Consider the following 20,798-nt stretch of genomic DNA (forward strand, 5'->3'; position numbering starts at 1 on the left):
CAGTTTCACCAGGGGGCTCTAGCAGAGTGTCAAAAGGGGTTGGAAATCTAACTTGGATATATCTGTTTCTGCCATTCATATTAATCCGTATTAATTTCTACAACAGCAGAACAAATGACTGCAGCAATACTTTGATATGATTCCAGAAGAGCTCTATAATCAAGCATACAAACCTCTAAACTTGAGTACAAGCTGTAACTTGGGTGAATCGTTTACACCTATTTCCTTTTAGAGGCATGAGTTGGTTGAGCTTGGGCACTGCTTTTCTGACCTGGGTACTCTCCTCAACACAACAGCACCTGGCACTAAAGCGGGTTGGTAAGCGCGTGCTCAGCTGAGTCTGAAATTATCCATCTAGTAGCACTGAGACTATCTATATACAGCGGGTGCTGGGTGAGAGGCAGGCAGAAATGACCTCATGCGAGCCTGCCTGTCCCAAAGGAACATTGCCAATTACTGTCTTGATTATCAGAGTTATAGAATTGGCAGTCCTTGATTTTCTGCCTCGGGAAACACTGGAATTAAAATTGTTCAGCAGAACTTTGGCATTGGTATTTGGTTAGTTATTTCAACCTCTAAACTCTTTAGCCTTAAAAGTTCAACTAAGTTCACGTTCAAAGGATCTCTTAAAAATACACAGCTAAAAGTTAAAAGACTAGCTGGAGATTCCAATTTCTAAGGATTATTTCCTGTTTACTTTTCATACCAGCTAGCCAAACTCTCACATTTCATCTTGGAGGCAGGACTCAACTGTCTGCAGAGGACATACTTTGTTCCCTTACACTCAAACAGGCAAATGCAAGATGGACTCCCGGCTCTATTTGCTAAAAAGGTAGAGCAACAACCGGGAGGTAGAGAAAGCCGTCTTGGGAGAGGGACACTGAACGCAGCACAAGGAACTTCTTTGTTCAAGAGCGTAGGAATCAAAACACTGAAACTGCTGTGGTATTTTGGGCATTATCCAAAACAACAGAGTAGCTAGTGAGAAAATGAAAACTGATATATTTCAGTTGGACAGTTTGTACTTTTTATGCTATATTCATGCACAACAATCAAAAGGCAAGAATCTGGAGTCCTTACTCAGCCTCGCTTCTCACCAAAGTAGGGGTTTTACACTGCTTATGAAATAAGAGAAGTTTTTGTTGTTGCTTTTAAAGACAGACAGATTACATTCAGCCATGGGCCAGAGGAAGGAAGACAGGAAAAAATAATAAGGGCGTTTGTTAAGACATTGACCTTTCTAAAAGGGCTGGAAGGGCTTGAGAAATGTCCAGAAGAGAAGTTCTCCCAAATGCACTTTATCATTATCAATAGTAGGTTTTTCCACATGCTGCTCTGCTTGCACCCTTCATGCTGCCACTGGCATATTCCTTCTGCAGCTATTATGCAGAAACTATTCCAGATTGACAAGAACATCTATCTGTGCATACGCAGTGATTACTTATGGTCACACAGTTTTACTTGCAAATAAAAGAGGGTAAGTGTAAAACCAGTGTGCACATAGAGTATTAGGGTAGAGCATTTCTGTTGGTTCACTAAAAAAATCTGCCTTTAGAGAGGAAGACTACATGTACTATTTGTAGTAAAGATTTGAATCAAAAAAGTTTTACAAAAATGTCATCGTTAATAAAAATGAAGATTACCTATATATGAATTGACTTTAAACAACATGTTTTTCAAAGTTTTCCCTGAACCGTCAGGCAGCCTTCGGGGACTACAGGAAAAACACACTAATATGGCAAATGTTATAAATCCCCAGAATAACTCTTATCCCATTTATGTTTTGATTCTGTCATCGCTATCCATCTACCCTTATCCTGAGGCAGTAATGAAATACAAGACTTGTTTCAAGTAGGGATGAGTGAGCACTGTACTTTGAAAGCTATAGTTAACTAAACGGAGCCCAGACTACCATCAGTGCATTAAATGTTATGCCAATATGAGTCCAACCCCACACTGCCGTAACTCTTCTGGAGCTTGTTTTCCATTACAACTAGTGACAGGGACCAGGGCACATAGCAAAGCAACCAAACCGGCAAATTTGAGCTATTCTTACTCGGACACAGTGCAGTCAATATGGCCAAAAAGTAGCAAAGGCTCCATTTACAAAGGGTACATTTTTCAAAAGTGTCTGAGTCACACATGAGCCTCAAGGTACATTTTCCATCATGTTCACATAATTCGGGAATCCTGTTTTCCAAAACCCTGAAGGTTGTGCAAACACGAAGATGTGGGAGGTTTTCACATGTGACCCTACTACGCCAGCAGAAGAATATTTTTAATACTTTTAATATTATTTATTCTGAAATAGCAATGCTACCTCAACCTATTTGATATTAATTTTCCATGGCTCTTAGCAAAAATCACTGATAACAAAAAATAAAAACCCTTTTAAAACTGTGGTTGTAGTTGCTCGTTGGCATCAACCTACGATATCAAGGTTAAAAGTTACAGGGAAAATCATGAGTAAAATATGATATACCTGCAGAGTCCTTGACTGCCCATCTGACTTTCTCCCATTAGGAAAAAAAATTTCTGACTTTTTTTCCTCATAGAATGTCATTTTCGTTGTTATCTGCTTTTAAGGAGATCACAAAAGTAAGAAAACAAACAAGGTTGGGGAATGGAAAGCAATATACGCAAATATTTTCCCGTTAATACATATGTTACTGCTATCTGTTAGGGTCAGAGGTTTATCTGGTTGTAGTTAAGAAGCTACGGAAGGAATTGGTGATACAATCTTTTACTATAGTGCGTTTCTTTTAACCCACCAAGTAAATGGATACAGAATGCACACATGCACACATCAGGAAAATGTGGCTGAAATCGATATACAAAGGGAAATAAAGGAGCAACGTCTCTGGCAGGCCAACCTACTGCAGGGGATATCACTGAAGAAAGAGCATGGTATTTAAATGAGTGGGCAGGCAGGTGGCAAAGGAGATGAGGTGGGCAGGCAGAGCAGAGGCAGGCAGACACAGGGTGGTAGCGCCGTGCGGCACCACTCTTCCCTCCTGTCGGTAAGCTTGCCAGCCTGGGAGAAAACTGTCCTGTATGTGTGCAGCATGCTGAATGAAGAACCTCCTTTGTCTCCTCTACAGCACGGTCCTGCCTATTTTTCTGTTATGAGTGATACTACATGGTGTTAAATTATACATAAATATCAAGTAGGACTTTCTGTCAGAAATGAAAAGCTAATCATCCAGTAACATGATTTAGCGGATACTTATAATCAAAACAAAAAATTAACCACCAGCATTTGAGCAATTCAAACTGTGCTTTCTGTAAGAGTTCATCTCTACTCACAAAGAATAATAGAGGCTTAACAAAATGTTCTCCCTTCCTGGGGCAAGGGGAATGTAGTATTTATCTGCACTAGTTTCCAGTGGGACATTACGCACCACAATCAATCATCATAATAAAATATTATGAGGTAAAGTGGTGGCAATTTAGATAATAACATGGCAAACTAAGTTACAAGAAGAAACAAAAAGCTAACGAAATCAGAAAGTTCCCAGTTTCATCAGCTCATAGGGTTACCAAAACTCACGTCTTAAATTCTGCCATCTTTATCATAATCTTTTCTTCTTTTTTTTTTAAGCTACGGAGGTGCCTAGAATAGAGTCTATAGTTAGGCATGAAGCTACAGCAAATTTACAATGGACACAGACTCTTTATTTTCTTTCAAAACAGGCCATTAATTCTGATGCCTCTTGAGTCCTCTGTGTAGTAAAATTCTCTGACAACTTTTCAGACATTTCTAATAAAGAATGCATCTCTGAATGAAACCTGGGGAATGGTAGTTCTGCCTTTTTGCTTTTATACTTCTTCAGTACTAAATGCCTCATGTCCATTTATTTAAGAACATACTCTTGGGAAACACATGGGAAAAATCTTTCAGTGAAGAGACTGGAATTGCTACAGACAACACATGGAGGTAACCCACAATGGCAATGACACTGGAACTGAAACATTACACCACTTACCCACTGTCCCTCTGCTTTTCCTCCTACAAGCACACATCCTTTCTTTGACACAACTCTCTGGCTGGCAACGAACACAAATTTAAACTCGGCATATTGAGGGTGCCGCTCACTATAGAAGTTCTTTTTCTCTTCACAGGCCTTTACCAAGGGGTAAATACATCCAATTACCACACCAAAATATTCACCGCTTCTAGTATTGCAGAAAAATGCTTTGCTAAACACTGTCAAATAAAACTCAAACACACATATACACAAAAACTGGGACTGGTAAAATGCTTAGGGTCTCCTCTTAGAAAGGGAGTCTTTCTGCAAGGATCGGAGATCCTTTGGCTTCCACAAGTCTGATAACTCATCATACACACACATCTTAGACTTCTTGTGGTCTGCAATTAAATTCAAATATTAGAATACAGGACTGATTTTGACTGTGAGTTTGTTCGATACAGCTTGTCTCCCTACAAGGAACACAGCAGTAGCTTTACGCCATTGAGATGGAAACTTCCACCAGGGTCTGGACAGAGGCACAGCACCGCAGTGGTGGAAAATGGGCTTCCAGGAGACAGTTCGTCCCACACTACGGGCATTGCCTGGTAAGAAAAAACTGAAGAACTTGTCTCCAAAGAGTTGTCGGATGTGGAAGGGGGTTTCAAACTGGCATGAGAGTCCTGTGCTACTAAACAGTTATGTAGTGTAATTATATCCATATTGTTGTATAGCTAACGCCCACCAGAGGTTACTCTATCATGAAGTCAAAATATTTGAACACAAATGTGAATAACAAACAATCCTGAAGTATACACCTTCATTTTAATTTTACCCTCCTCATATAAATCAATGTATAGATGCTTATGTGGAGTACACATTTGAATTTTGATTAAGGACACGATTAAGTGGATCCATACCTGAGAAACTGACCAAAAGTAGGAAATGAAACTAAAGCAATCTGTACATAGTGGGATTCAGTATGTTGTTTCCTTCTGGTATATCGCTAATATTTAGGCAAAGTGCATCAAAACTCTTCTGTGAGGTAAACAAAAAATCACCTGCACTGCTTCTAATGAATGTTGGTAGAAGTGTAATGCAGCTTTAAGTAGTAGTTATAAATTGATGAAAGATGACAAGTTACTCAGGGGGAAAAAGAAGTGTTGACTGGTCAAATCATAAAGCAGATTCAGATTTGGCAGAGATACTGTAAGACAGCTGTGCTTTACCCTTTTCCAGTACTTGAAATGCATTACTGAGGCATTGAGGATCCTTAAAGTATATACAAGTACAAAGGACTTTTTTGATGAATAAGCATATAAGGGAGGGGTAACGTGTTGATCCTGGCAATTCAAAGTATGCAGGAACGCAGTTATCTTGCAGTCCCTGAAGCAAAGCTTCAGAAGCAACACTTTAGAGCTTGTTATTCTCTTATAATCAATGCAATTAGATAACATATCACCCATCCTCCCCTTTTCACTAAATCAAATGGTGCTCCTTAAAGAAGGAGAATCTTTACAGGGGAGGGCTCTTGTCAAAGGGAGCAGCTGGCTGCTCTTACATCACCTAGGACTTTAATGTGGCTGACAAGCAGAGCGAGGCTACAGTGTAAGCACTTTTAGCTGGATATAAGCAAGTATCCACTTACTGTTGGTTGCATAACGTATGGCGGATGAGGCATCCATGAAGTACTCTGGACCTGCATATCAAATACTTTTAATTAGCACAGTAAAGTTTAAAACAGCACTCGAAGATTTACTTGAAAATATTCTATTATAACTACAGAGCTAATTTTGGCAAAAGGCTTAAGTCATGTAACTCAACACAAAATTCCCTTATGCTTCGTAAAGTTATTGACAAAGGAAAAAGCTTTCAAATGTCATTTGATAATGTTTTCTACCAAAGTCAGAAGTCTGAGCGATTGCACCCCTTCTACGATCCACACCATTATATCTCATAAAGCAGTCTTCAATATTCCATGTTGTCCTGTTTTCTCATTTGTATTGTTTGCTTTCATCCATCAATATAATCATGAACATGTCATCCAACCAACAGTGCAGGAGACAGAAAATGTTCAAAGTTTATTTTCAAAAGTATCTGTATGAACTTTCAAAGGTATAACATTTTCAGAGATCCCAGAATGATTTATTCCATTTTCAGTAAGAACTGCACATCTAATTCAGAGTTTTTGAAGCTTATTCTAATTGAAAGTTTCCATAGCAAAGCTGGCTTAAGATGTCCCTGCCCCCAGGGTCAGCTCTTACCTTGGGCATCGTGGGGTTCGTTCCTACCAGAACTCTATATGCCTCACTAAAGTCTTTCTTTGTTGTTCTGCCTTGTAACAGATTCCATGGATATACCAATTTTACTAACAATTAAATGCATTACAGAGTTTTTGCGCATTTGTGGTGGCATCTCTGAGCCGTAACTCCCTCCTGTGCTAAGCGTGAACGGCCCACATGCTATCATAACTCAGACTCAACCCCAAGAACTGTGTATCCCAGTACACAAAATATAGCTGTGTATAGCTATCCCCAAACTCACAGAGATGGGCACGTGGCATCTCAGACTAAGCATGAGCAGGGATGACTAGGAGAAAACTACAAGGTCCCGATTCTCCAGATGCCCTGTGATTTTGTTCATGAAGCAAGTGGTGAGAATTAATTGTATAATTGTGTGCCTCAACACTTGTTGAAGTTAATCAAAGTAAATTTTTTGTTGAAAAGCAAGTTCAGTGAAACATCTTTAGAACCAAAACCAGCGTGCACACATGCAAAACACACCTCTACTACAAAATTTTCTGTTGTGAAACCCCACTAGTTAAAATATATTAGAGCTGCCACAGCTTGCTGCTGTTCATTGCTCCCACTCTTGCACCCTTGCAGTTCCTCCTCTGTGCCAGGGCAAATGCCTTTGGGCTTACACTGCAAACTATTTACCAAGAATGATATGGGTTAAAAAAAAAATTAAAATCAATGTTTTTGGTGCAAATGCATGCAATGGTTCAAGTCAGGATGGGAGAAGGGGGCAACTGTGAACTGTGGAGCAGTGATGGGAATAAGTGGCTGCGTGGCCTGAATTCAGTGGCCTGAATAAGAGGGAGGAGATATGACTCTTAAGCCAGCTTTGCTACTGAGAAAAGTGCATGTGAGCTGCACTCGTATGTCTCTGGCACTGACAATTCTTTGGTGTTGCCATTTACTGAAATTTACTGAATTTATCTCACCAAAACAACTTTTGTTTGGCAAGTGTTACATAGCCATCTAAAATTAAATAACACAAAAGTCAAAGAAAATTACAAGAATAATTTATCTTTGAAGATCAAGTTTAAAACACAGTAAGTGTAAGCACAACCTCCCAGAATTACCTGCAAGCAGTAGCATACCATCTCAAACCACCCCCCCCCCCCGCAACAAACCAACCCTAACATTAAGAACAACCCACCATGCAGCTTTGCAAGTTTGGGTAGCTTATCTCAGGTAGGACCCAGGATTGGAAGAACGCTGATGCTATAGGAGAGAAATAACTGAAATGGGAGAATGTATAGCCAATGACCAGCTTCAGAGTGAACTGGTATGTTCCCAGAGAACGGCTAATAATAAAACTATGCAACCTGGTTTTGACTTCCATCTCAGAAAGACAGAGCATGGTGATAATCTCCCAGTGGAGATCTGTGGGGGATATGCTGAAAGGAGAAATTCTGAACGACAAAACGTGTGGAAGACTAAAGAAGGATATGAGGACAGCTATCCTCAAGTAACTTGCTTTGTCAGGGATTATTGGATAAAAATGAGCGCTTTTAAAGGATGCTGTTACTGGAGCAAATACAACTGAAGTCAAAAGGTCAAAATACAATGCAGTCAACAGAAATTACAAAAAAACACATTTAAAAAAACTTTTGGCTAATGAAGGGGAGCCAAAATGACAAAACATTTCAATAAGAATGATAAGCTTCTGCTGTTGTCAACTGGAAATGAACCAAAATGATACTTACTAGAGAAGCTGACTGAAGTAAGAATGAATTACGGTGGCTTTCATTGCTGGTGTAAAGAATGCAGGAAACACTTCAAACCCTACACCAAACGATACCTGAATACTACTAGAAAGCCTTTTGTTTAAAGTGTGACTCAAGAGCACAAGCACTCACACAATTTTCTGTGGTATACACTCTGCTTTCATCCATATCCAAAACATAATTAACTGGGAAACATAGTAGACAAGTGCAAATCTGACGTACCTGATATGTAGAGACAGGGGAAGCAGCAATGAATGGCGTGATTGATGTCTGTGGAATCATGCGGTTTGTTGGAATACTGTACGGTGAGGAATAAAATCTGCAAACAAAGAACAAAAGCAAGATTTTTTGAACCTTTCGACTGCTAGGCTCTGACTAACTAATTCACTGCCTCCAGGCAAAGACAAAAAGAATCTACACAGGTAATTATGTCCATCTATTTCCAAAACCACAATAAAGAAGATGTGATGGCTCCACTGAACAGATCTTGAAAATGGAAAGGAGGAGGAATATTTACACAGAGCGTGTTTTTTTCACTTCAACTAGCACAAATATAGAAAACTTCACGATACAAGAAGTAATTATCTGAAATGCAAAGACAGCTGATTTTCCAGAGTGCTAGCTAGTGAAAGGAAATTTCTTACGTGATATCGAAGACAATATTACTGATTTCATTTTTACATGAGGTACTGTTTTCTTTTCAGATCTTAATGCTTCAGTGCTGAGAATAACACATTCCATATACATGCCTGAATTATTTTATTAAAGGGTGGCTACAAAAACTCTGGCTGAAATTTTCATATTCATCTAGGCAGAGAGCAAAAAATCCACCTTCTGGTGAAATGTATCACTAATTATGAGTCTAAATGCCCCAGGCAGCACTGAAAATCTCAGATTTAGTTGTTTTTATTTCCACTGTTGCATACTATGAACAAAAGTTGCACTATCTCTTGCTTGATGGTAATAAATGTTATATTTCTTTTCCTTCCCCATGGGTTAATGATTATTGATAAAATTATCACTTGGAAAATATCACTACTGGTGGATTGTGTAAGTACTTAGTATGTGTGTGCTTGTCAGGATTTTTGCATTTGCCCTTTTTTCAGTTTTAACTGTAAGCCAGAAAAATAAAATTGCTTAAAAAAAGAATGTTTGTGGTCTTATAGCTGTCAAAATGCTGATATTTTGGACTCTAAGAGAGAGAAACACTCCTGTGCAGTGTTCTCTTGTCCGATTTAAACCCCTTGCAGATCCTTCTCATATAGCGTGCACCAATCTTATGAGTGACAGAAGATTTTGCACATATGGTGCCTCTGTAACAGTGAAGTGGATTGCACTCCCTGTCTTTTTATGGTTTTTTTCTCCCCACGCTGAGGCAATCAACAGTAGCTTTCCATGAGAGCCATGCAACAAAAAAATCATTACTGGTGTTTAAACAAGTGCTCTATTTCCTGATCGCCCTGGCATCCCGGATTTAGTACTAATCAGTCTAGTTCAGACTGGATGCATTCATGCTGGATGCAGGCTCAAATAACCACCGACTTCATCCAACCAATAGCCTCGGAAAAACAGGCTGCCGTCTTTGAAGGCTGGGCAGAAACATTCGAAGTTAGGAGGGGAGAGGGAAACAGAGAAGCAATCATTTGTGCTCTCTATTCCAAGTAAGATTTTAAAATGCCAAAAGCAGCAGGTGGCGTCTGAGTGATTTTTTGTTTAATAGAAATATATTGCTATTTTAGGAACATTTATCTGCCCTTACAATGCTCGCACAGAGACTATTTTAAAACTGTGCCTTTGCCCAATTTTATATATATCCTATTATGAGAACTTAGAGGCATTTGTATCCCACTGCTTGTATCAAACATTAAGTTCATACAACATCAGGGGAGAAAGGATTTTTACAGCACTAGCTGGGTTCATCTATGGCATTAGTAAGATGCATATGTTATCTAAGTACTGTTACAGGGGTCTTCTCCCACATCAAGGTTAACCAGAAATCACTTTGGCTATGCTGTTGCTAAGTGGATGAAGTAAGAAATGCTGCATGTGGCAACTGAAAACAGTCAATGGCAGACTGATAGAATTCACTCTATAGGTAAAATGTATAATAGAAATACATATAAACCTCTTGAACCGAAGGACAGTATAAAAACAAAACTCCTTTGAGAAAACAACATATTTTTGTTCATTCTGTTCTCATTCTGTCCATCAGCTTGGCACTGATGCTGCACTCATACTTAATACCGTGTATGAACTGCTCGGACAAAGATGAGTACAGGGGACAAACAACTTTCCATTTGGAAGTAATGCTGACTCTTTGGAATAAACTCTCCAATAAATCCCAGCAAATGCTACCAAATTTACAGAAAATGTGTGCTAAGCCAAGAACTTGACAGACAGCTAACCATTTCAGTTTCAGCTTAGAGATGCAGTTATCTGAATAGTACATAAGCTTGTAGAATATACACTCTGGTAATGTGAAAAATACAACCCTTCCAACACCCCTGCCAATACCATTTATCTGTCGCAGCTTGGAATGCTCTCAAACAAGCATCAAATAAAACATACTATCAGGACAGTCAGCTATATTGTGAAAATGCATGCACCAGAGTGTCAAAGAAGAGAAGGGAAGGAAATCTGACGTAGCAAATGACAATGTGAGAAAATCCAGTTCATGTATTTCAATTTTAATAATAATAAATCAAGTTTAACAATCTGAGTCACTGTGACAGGGTATAGGTCAAACATTTTGCAATCAGGAGTCCCTCACACCCAGAGACAAAGGTTTGTCTTCCTGCCACAGCGTCCCTTGTGCCCAAAGGGATCTAAGAAAAGTATTTGGATATTGCCTGAGGGAATTCAACAGAGCAAGAACTGAACAAGTATATTCTGAAGGCCTCTCTGCCACACATGAAGTACAGTGGTATGGTGAGGACAGGGGTGTTCCCTGCTGAGGACAGGCTCAAGCGGAGCCTCCCCGAGGCACGGGATACTCAACCTGCCACAGTGCTGCAGCCATGTACCACCCTGGAAAGGCCTGCTCACAAAGAGGGTTCAACATGCTCTCACCCATGCGATATGGAGGCATCTCCCCAAAATCCCTTTACATACAAATAGGCTAACGTCCTAATATGCAATTGCCATAAGTGACATGCTGGGGACCTAAAAAAAGACAGGAAGAGCAAAAATGCAAGAGTGGCCTGCTCTGGTGTAAACCCTACAGCATCCCAACAAGATCTGCAGCTGCTGACCTTGCCATATTCGATCTTAGGCTTTCCTTTTTTTTTTTTCTTTAGGCTCAGGGAGAGGTGAAATGGGGTGGAAGATGCATGTCGTAAGTAAGTCCAAGGGAATACAGCATTCTCAGTCATCAGAATATGTACATCAGAAAGAGGAGTGGAAAGAGATATAAATTATACTGGCTTTGACTCATTTTAGATATATTGTTCAATTATACCCCCAAGTTTCCTGGCATTAAAACGTACAGCCTCTGGTATGGTACTTTGAGAGCTGTAGGCTTTGTGGTAGTTGACCTGTGGGCTCTAAGGAGAGCTCTCCGAAAGGCTCAGCTGCATTTTCCACAAATGCGGTTTGCATCCTTATATTGGCCCACACAGTTTTTTGCAGGTGCGAGTCAGTGTCCCTGCTCCTCAGCTGCAATTGCAATGCTAGAAGCAAAAGCATAGAAAGGCAGGTGGCAGGGATGAGGCAAAATGGACATTGCCCTTGTATTAAAAATAGACGTTTTCAGCATGCCCAGATTCCATAAGCACAGGGAAAACTCATCACTAGGAAGCAAAAAGATGTTCCTGGATGTTCATGAAGTAGAGTGTATAAAAGGCTCAAAAGATGTTTTTAAGATATGTTAAAAAGAACCACGTTCCCAGTACATCATCAGGCAGACACAGGCAATGCTTTAAGAACAGTTTCTGTTGCTTAACAGACAAAGCACATACTCCCCTCCTACATCAACTCTCCCTCCGCATTTGGGGACTGCATTATCTGTAGCGTCTGGTCGCTATTTCCCTGCCAAAAAATAGAAAAAAAAAAATCCATATGGTTCCCATCCTATGGGGGAATGTGCAAGCTTCCACACAGAATCTGCACAAGAGCAAGACCCTATTTGCACTGCAATAAACACCATTTGCTCATGCCTCATGCCTGCAGGCAGTACTGAAAAAGTTAGATTCATAAATAGTATCCTGGGGCTCACATAATGTAAGAGTATTACCAAGCATTATCAAGGCAGCAATTTTCTGTTGCAATAAGCCACAGAGTCAGATGTTTGAGATGAAAAAGACCTATCTGAATATTGAGCCCATTGGCCAGCAAATGCACAGTATAGTCCCCCAGATATCAGATATTAAACTGATACAGTACATCGCAATCTTAGTCAAATGGCCAGAAGGACTCAAGCCTCAGGAACATTTTAAATGAGCATCCTTACAGTACAAGAACAAGAGCTCTATTTTGTTCTTTGTATGAGTGCATTAAACCACTAAAACAATATTAATACCACAAATTGAAAAATAAATAGCATATTACCACAGGCACACTACTCCCAAAATAAAACCTGAGTACCTTTGTAAATGCAATTCAGAAAAGGCTGATTATAAAACAAAAAAGTCACAGAGAGATTGGCGGGGGGAAAGAGCTTATCTACTGAAGTGTGTGGTTACCACATCTTCAGTAACTCATACTGCAGTGCTATGGTACACTACTGGCCGGATTCTCCACTCCATTATACCAGTTTTACGCTGATGTAACTCCACTGGATGCTTAAACAGAGTTACATGGGCATAAAAACAATATAATGAAATGGAGAATCAAGCTTTACAACGTAATAGACTCAGAAGAAAATTATCTATTCCTTCGTGGGGAAAAAATCTTAGCTATTTTTAGTGAAAGCCTCTCTCTCACTCTTTTGTTTTATTCCTGCTATAGATTTTCAAGGCAAATATGCAGTTATACAGTAATAAAAGTGATAGTACTACACCATGAGCAATGAGAACCCACCTTTTCATCTGGACAACATACAAGAGTCCAGATTCTTCCCTGAGGTTTTGTTATGCCCCAACTCAAAACCTAATATAATCCATGCCTCTTAAGGAATTGCAGATTTTAAATACCACTCTAACACCTGCAGAGACACGTCTCTCTAGTAGGCTTCCATCCTCCATATAATCCTGTGTGGACTTAGCAACTTACATGCATCAAAATGCATCTATCAACCCTATAAAGGAATCTAATAGACATCAGCATGTGCAGTCAATCTTGCTTTTTAAGTTTTATTGGTAATTCATACCTCACCTGAATCTTCACCTTGGCTTGGGTATCTTTACATTTCCCATCTCCAGCCTCAGTTCACTAAGCTCCATGCTGCTGGGCACCCAAAGGACTGAGCGACTCGTGCTTATCACAGCACATCAACAAGTCCTGAGCTGTGTGCGGGGTCAACACCCACTTAACCTGACTGCACCGAGCAGGCCTGCTGCAAGGAAGCGGTCTTTGTTTTACAGACCTTTGGGTAACATTGCTCCATGCAAACCTTAGCTGCTTTGTCCACCTTACTGCAAAGTATTATGCAGCATTTTACCCACAGGGTGGGTATGGGCACGCCATCAACACAAGGGGGCTGCAAGCAGCAGCTCTGTGCTCACTTCCAGACTGTCCTCACTGTGAGGAAGAGCAATGTGTTTGCCTAATGCCTCTTCACTGACTATTAAGTTAACCTGTTTTACTTCATAGTGCTTGAGAGCCTTTAACTCTCTTTCACCATGGCCACACGCCTGCTATGATACCCATGTGTTGTGTCTGTGAGCAACAAATGGCATTTGCACATTTTACAAGCAAAGCATCGAGGTGCTCCCAGACTTAGCTAAAACAAAACCCATGAGCTACATTTTTATTGTACTTGCAAGTAAAGAGATTTATGAAAAATAGTAAAAATTTGTAACTACAGGATATATAGACACTATCAAGTGAATGCCTGGGGACCTAAAAAGAAACTGTGTAACCAAAGGGTCCTGGTGATCCTCAGGTGACAGCATTTTAAAGATGCAACCAAAGGATGGAACAGCAGTTGTGTAACTTTTGGTGGACAAATCTTTTTTTCCACATAGTAAGAGCTTCTCCTCATGATACTGCATACAATCAAGACCTCACCATACGAGCATTTTGAATGAGATGGTTTTGTCCTGATGAAATTGAAAATATTTTGACACTCTAGAAAGAAGAGTATGTCAAAGCGGTAATTAATTGTCACTCTTAGACAGATATACAGTGCTGTAGTTTATTTCATGCTTTTCAAATAAAAGAATATTTAAAAAACTGCAGAGCTGAAATTCTCCATTGGGTACTATTTCTTTTCCAAATGATCAGTGACAGCATGTTCAAACAATTGAGTGACCAAACCATCTGAGCAGCCTGAACACCTGAGCAGTATGGGTACTCTCTGATACAAATAATGTCTGATTCTGAGATAACTTTCACAATTCCAAAAAAATTATTCTTGTAGTAAAATGATATTAATCTCAAAGGATCATTCAAATTATAGTTTCCAAAACATTCATGCAACTGACATGCTGGAATTCCTTTGAAATAAAAGCCAGTTGTCCGGATAAAACACTGGTGGATTATGAACTAGTGATGGTTTTATTTATAGCCTATAATGTGTTACCAACTGAAAAGCATGATGATAAAGGAGAAAGACTCGTTTGGGAGGTCAGAACAGGGAAACAGAACCAGAGGATTCTGAAATCACAACTATGCAAAACCCCTCTTTTTTCTGAGTTGCTCTGGTTTGGCCACTTCTTCCACAATATGGGAATATCACGAGTCCTACAAAACTACTGCTTGTAAAGGGCAATTAAGCAAAATAAACTAATTATTATAATTGACCTTTTTTTTTTTTAAACTACTGGGAATGTTAGTTTTTTCCTAAATGCTTCAACTAGCAGTGCCCTAACAAATATTTAACAAATAAAGCCATTCTCACCTATATCAATACATTCTCCCCTTCAGCTGGAGAACACAGATGGGAGTATGCATGGAATTTGATAATCATATCAAACATCTCTCTGATCAAAGAGTGACTGTCAAAGAGTTCTGGGCTGAACCTCCTGCTTCTCTTCAAATTGTTGTTAACCTCTCTGAAAGGATAGCTAGATTTCAAGGCTCTGTTTTTCTAGCTCATGAAATAATTGGAAATGTAATCATGCAGGTAAATAATACGGTGATGTAGTTTCTCTGCTAAATTTGAAAAAAAGTTACAATTCTTTGTGTCGGCAAACTGTAGCTGAGAAATGAAGAAGAGTGCTGCTCAGAATTTTACCCCTAAATCCCATCTGCTTACACACTAATTTAAGGCTTTCTCCCTATTTGGCATTTCTATTCAGACAATGCTATGGAAGCCAGCCAGCCCGTAGAGAGAACCCCACATGAAGTAACAGCTCTATTATCCAAAATATGCTGGAATCTTCAATGATTATTTTAACAAAAGCTAAGTCAGTAAAGGGAAACTTTACTGGTTTCCATTTCATGACAGAGAGAGCTTAAAAAAACATTCACTAGCATTTGCCAAATAGAGATGGAAACTATTAGGAAAAACAACTTCCCATTCAAATGGATATTACAAACAACAGGGCATAAAAACAAAAGGGAAACTAAAAGAAGAGCTTGACAATATAGCATTACATGCTTCAGATGAAATACAACTGAGTGAATTTGCTTCTGAGTAAGTTTCACCACAGAAAGAGAAAACAGAAGATGGCATTCAAAATAATTTTTAAAAAGGCATATGAAAACATGCATTCCTTACCCATTCTGAATAGCAGCTGTTGGATCGTAAGTCAAAGCCATGCCAGCCTGCACATAGTTAGGGAAGAAAAACAGATTTTTACTATTACTGCAGAAAAAAAAAAAAGACAAAAAAAAAAGACATTAAACATATTCTAAGCCAATATGAATAAAAACTGAATGCAACTTAGATGGAAATCTGAATTCTCCAGGGAAACTCAGATGGTCCAAAGCAGCACGGACAGATTGGCTACCTCCCCTGCCTGAGAGATCCCAGAGAAACAGACCTGATCAGTATGTTGGTTGTCATCTCTCCACAACATTTAGGCCAAACGGTGTTTTTGTTGCACCAGTAGCAGTTAGTAACTCCACTGAGATCAATGCATTTACATCTGGTTGCACACTACAGCAAGACAGGGCCAAATCCTGCTGTTGCCTGTGAGACAGGTAGTTGGTAAATATTCTAAAGCCAGCTTGATGAGATCTGCTCAGGAAGGAGTCTCATCTTTCCTACAAAGGCCACACCCTGCGTGACCCCAGTCTACCATTTCCCCAGGCTGTCACTCGTACTTACAGTTAATTCATTACCATGAGACAAGAAACAGAAAGTGGGCTGTGAAGCAGAAAAGACCAACCGCAAAAAAAAAAGTGCTCGAGCTTTTAAACAAGGCTTTTAAAATACTTCAGAGGTCTGGACAGCAAAAGAATTTGTTAATGGGCTACACAGAGCCTTTCAACTGTCGTTCACCACCAAACAGATGGTGACCTGTGTGAAAGGATTTGGCAGTGTCAAAACAGCGTCCAGTTAACAACTGTCACCACCGCCACCAGTAGCAGACATGTCCACAGGTACCGCAGGAAAGGCAGGGAGAGAGCAGGGCTGGAGACTGAATTTCCTGCTCCACCTTATGCTCCAAGACTGCAGTCGGGACCGTGTGGGAAGGACCAGCTTTTTCCACTTTGAGACATAGGACTGATAATATCTCCTCCCACACACTGCATTTGCTTTGACTTTTTGTCTTCCTTATTTTTCTTCCTCCCTTCATGAATACTTTCCAATGTAAGACACTACCAGGAGATGGGAAGACACTTCCCTTTGTGCAGGGCTAGGAGAGAGGAGAGGGCCCCCATTACTCAAAGTGCTCCTCTCCCTTTGGGAGCAGCTGAAAAATGGCCATGGCACCCCCCACCCCAACACACTGTATTTCTCTCTGTTTGTCATACAGACCATATGCTCGCTGCCTGAGACCGAAGCATTCGCTTCAAGGACAGGTGCTTTACTAACTGTGCAGCAGGGTCCACGCTCCTAGTGGGAGCTCTTAATGCCCCTGGACCCATCTACCAAAGTACTTTTGAATAATGGCATCTGTCCCCTTCCAGATGGCTGCTCAGACAGATCAGGAAAGCGTTTGGGCTTGGCTGGCTCCCATGCAGGCAGGTGAGCAGCCAGGGTAAACGCTCTGGTGATGAGCAGGCAGAGAGCAGGCAGCACTCCTGGAAGAGCCAGGTTAGCCCGGCAGCTGCACACTGGTCTAAGAGGAGATGGTCCAAGTTTCCAGAGGCCAAAATTAATTTCTAATCTGAAAGGGTAGGCTTCACATTACCTTATGTAGCCAAAAAAAAGGTTCATGTCATTATTAAATTTGTATATTTTTCTCATTATTCTTTTAAGCAGATGCTAGGGCAAATGCTTTGCTTATTGAAAATGCCATTGTTTTAATAAAATATGTACTATCTCCCAAGCAAAAGATAATTCAGGAGACTAAGGCCAAGAATACTTTTTTTTTTTTAAATTCAATCATTTCATATGAAGAAAAATAAAAATGGCTATTTCTGCAAGTTTAAAATGTCAAAGAATCAAATCTAGGGTGACCACAACCACTGCTAGTTTTGATGTAAAAAATAAATTAGCTTAGAAAATCATAAGGGATGATCTACTTGTTTTTATATTCTTACGTCTTATACATTCTCATCATGTTATGGTGTTTGGTGGGGCTGCATTAATTACTAATGGAAATGTATACAGTTCCTCCCAAAAGAGAGCCAATAAAACTTTAATATCATAAACATTTTTTGTCTGCAATACATTTTAGAGAAAAAACCCTCTCTTATTTTCCTTTCTCTTTTCAACACTTGTAAAATTTGTTATTGCTCTCTTTTTATATTCCTGCGCTGGTGAAGACAGCTTAAATAGTATGTACAAGCCATAGAGGGACAGAAAAATTAGTTCTAACAATTTTTTAAAAAACTTAAAAATAACTTAAGATATTCTCTATACATCAAGGTGTTGACATTTTAACATCTCATCACACATCTACTCAAGACTAAGAAAAGAAACCCTTATAATCCCTTAGGAAAGGAGAGATCCAAGCTTTCTAAATAAGGGAGTTTTTAGATCTAACGGTCCTGGAGTTGCCTGGATCAGAGCCCACTATATACCACAGCTCGCATTAGTGTGACCTGGGGACAGAGTGGCAACAAGGGAGGGAGAGCTCTTATTTTAGTTTCTCTGACACAGATAAGTATGAGGGTGCAGAAAGGATAAATTGCAGCAGCTCTTTCACTGGAGCCCTAACAATGCTCAGCGTCCAGACGAGACCTGCAAACATGCGTTGACGCTGCTTTCAGTTGATATGAGAGCATGCGGTCGTGCACCGACCCTCAGCTTGCCCTCCAACCCCATCATGCCCCAGACCTGCGTGTGGGTCCATGCAGACAAACTGCACATACTCCGTTCTCTATATATTAGCATCACGTCTATTACATATTATCGCTACTAGGAATAAGGGACACCGTTGTGGGCCTGGCGAGTACAAAATATGAAAGGGTAGACACTCATCTCCTTATCCACGCTCCATACCCATACTGCACAGTGACAGATTACCAGAATCTGTTCAAGGACTTCAACAGCGACCACTATAAATATCACTACCACATTTGCCAGTAAATGAAAGTTTCACATTAGACAAATACGACACAGCGTGTGGCAATACATGCATATGGTACACCACCTACAGTTTGCCCAGTAATATTGCTAATATCCCCCATTGCTGAATAGCCTTAAACAGCTGCTATTTCAAATAGCTGCTAACAGAGGACTATTTACTTCTTTCTCATCAAGTTGTGTAATTCCTCCCTACAAAATTATGCTGGCTGGAAGCCCAGGAGAGGCAACAGTTAGCCTGGACCAGTGAAAGATTTATGGTCTGAAGCATCCTCATTCATCAGGAATAAAAACTGATGAACAATAATAACTTACTGGAAAATTGTCTGCACTTCCCTCCATAGCACACAAACAGGAATTCCAAAAATACCAAATACAGAATATTAGGGTTGGCCTCAGACTTCCACGCGATAGAGGTCCAGGTTATTCTGTCAAAACAGTACTGATTATAGTTGTCACTGTGCTTAATATGGTATTAACTATACTGAGGCACTGGCTGAAGCCTCTATAGCAGTCCTCAGTTGTGCTGAAGAGCATTTTCTTCCAGGTTTTTGCATCTATTGTTTTGTTCATGTTTCAGTGGAAGGACAGGGTCTTATTCCTTCTTCTGACAGTGACACTTCCTGATGAAATGCCACCTGAGAGAGTGGCACTGATGATGGAACACCGCTTTAGGAAAATATTTGTCAGATAAATCTTCTATGAAGGAGCAACTGAACCACAGAATTTTTATGCTGCTCAGCCAGATAATGGACATGTACTCAGCTACTGAATGAAAATCCTGCACCTCAACATTTCAACATGCAATTCCTTAAAGCAATCGGAAAAAAAAGGGATATCTGCTATCGGTCCCACACATAATAATAAAGATCATTCTCAATGATTACTCTACTGGTGTGTTCAGAATGTCATAAGTGACACTGAAATAAAACCAGCTTGCTTAAAATAATGATTTTTTTTAAAAAGACTATTTAAACCATATGTGTTTACTTATCACTTATTTTTACCAAAGTGTCTGAACTTAAGACAAAGGAATGAAGATTTTTGCTATTTTGTTGCTGCAGTTTTCTAATTATTGACATTGGTGAACAAAGAGATTCTAATAACAAGAGACCCAGTCTGCACCTTTCTTCAAATTTAAACTCTTTTTTTCAATAAAGTGCAGGAAATGTCAGAAAGCCTCTGGAAGGCAAGGGTTCCCCCAGGAAGTTTGAAGGCCTTTGTTCAACACTTTACTGTGAAAAATTTTCTATGGGCAAAGACAAGGTGTTCTGTTTCTGTTTTTTTCCCTCTCTTTGTTATGATTTGAACATAAATGAGCACATTTGCCTCATTAAAAAGACTCAGACCATCACATTTGCATTGCTTATGTAAATTGGATTTGTAAATCTCTCAAAGAAATTATTAAGTTGTGGAGTGATTATTAAAAAAATGATCACATCTTCAATATCATGTGAAATAAAGTAGGTTTATAATTTCTCTTCCAAATCTCTCTGAACTCTCACAATAACAACCTTTATCAGCCCAGTAACTGTCTTCCAGCAAACAGAAGTATCTATAAATGACCAAATCTTAGGTTGCATGATATCTTCTTTGCTGCTGGGAAGTAGCTTGCACAAACAGCTTCACCAACATATCATCACCTTCAGTCAAGTGTACACATCTTTCCCTCGTTATGTGCAAAAATTCACCATAATATTGACCTACTACAGAGATGTCCTACGCCTCTTCCTCAGAGGTGAATCTTCCACATATCTCCTCAAACCTGCTCTGGCCAGCCTATGCCTAGTGCTGGAGCACCTGCGCAAAGCAAGGCTGCTGTCACTGCAGGATTTCTAACTGTGCATGAGGCCACAGTCCCACCAGAAAAAAATTGTAAAAGCCTACAAACTAAAAAGGGGTGAAATCCACTGATGTGGTGGGTTTTCCAAGCAGGAGGCTCCCTGGGTTTCTCCTTCTTCAGGTGAGATTTGGAAAAATAAGGTTGTACCCTAGGACTCAAGGGATTTCTGCCATGAACCAATGTAGGAGTTAGACCAGAAGATAAGTTACCACCGCTAATATCTGCCAGGCA

At 39.8% G+C, this 20,798-nt stretch overlaps 1 protein-coding gene across 5 annotated transcripts in view; it reads right to left on the bottom strand.

Moving 5' to 3' along the window:
* RBMS3 (RNA binding motif single stranded interacting protein 3) overlaps positions 1 to 20,798 on the bottom strand; it is a 453,407-nt gene that overhangs the window by 63,007 nt on the left and 369,602 nt on the right. For all 5 annotated transcript variants that reach the window (XM_076331139.1, XM_076331137.1, XM_076331140.1 and 2 more), the window contains exons 8-10: positions 15,803 to 15,849; positions 8,206 to 8,302; positions 5,617 to 5,667 (exon numbers count right to left, since the gene is read on the bottom strand). In XM_076331139.1, coding sequence (XP_076187254.1) covers positions 5,617 to 5,667; positions 8,206 to 8,302; positions 15,803 to 15,849 — 195 coding nt within the window. The remainder of the gene's footprint in view (positions 1 to 5,616; positions 5,668 to 8,205; positions 8,303 to 15,802; positions 15,850 to 20,798) is intronic.

The sequence above is a fragment of the Aptenodytes patagonicus genome, chromosome 2 (genome assembly GCF_965638725.1).
Source record: "Aptenodytes patagonicus chromosome 2, bAptPat1.pri.cur, whole genome shotgun sequence".
Lineage (NCBI taxonomy): Eukaryota > Metazoa > Chordata > Aves > Sphenisciformes > Spheniscidae > Aptenodytes > Aptenodytes patagonicus.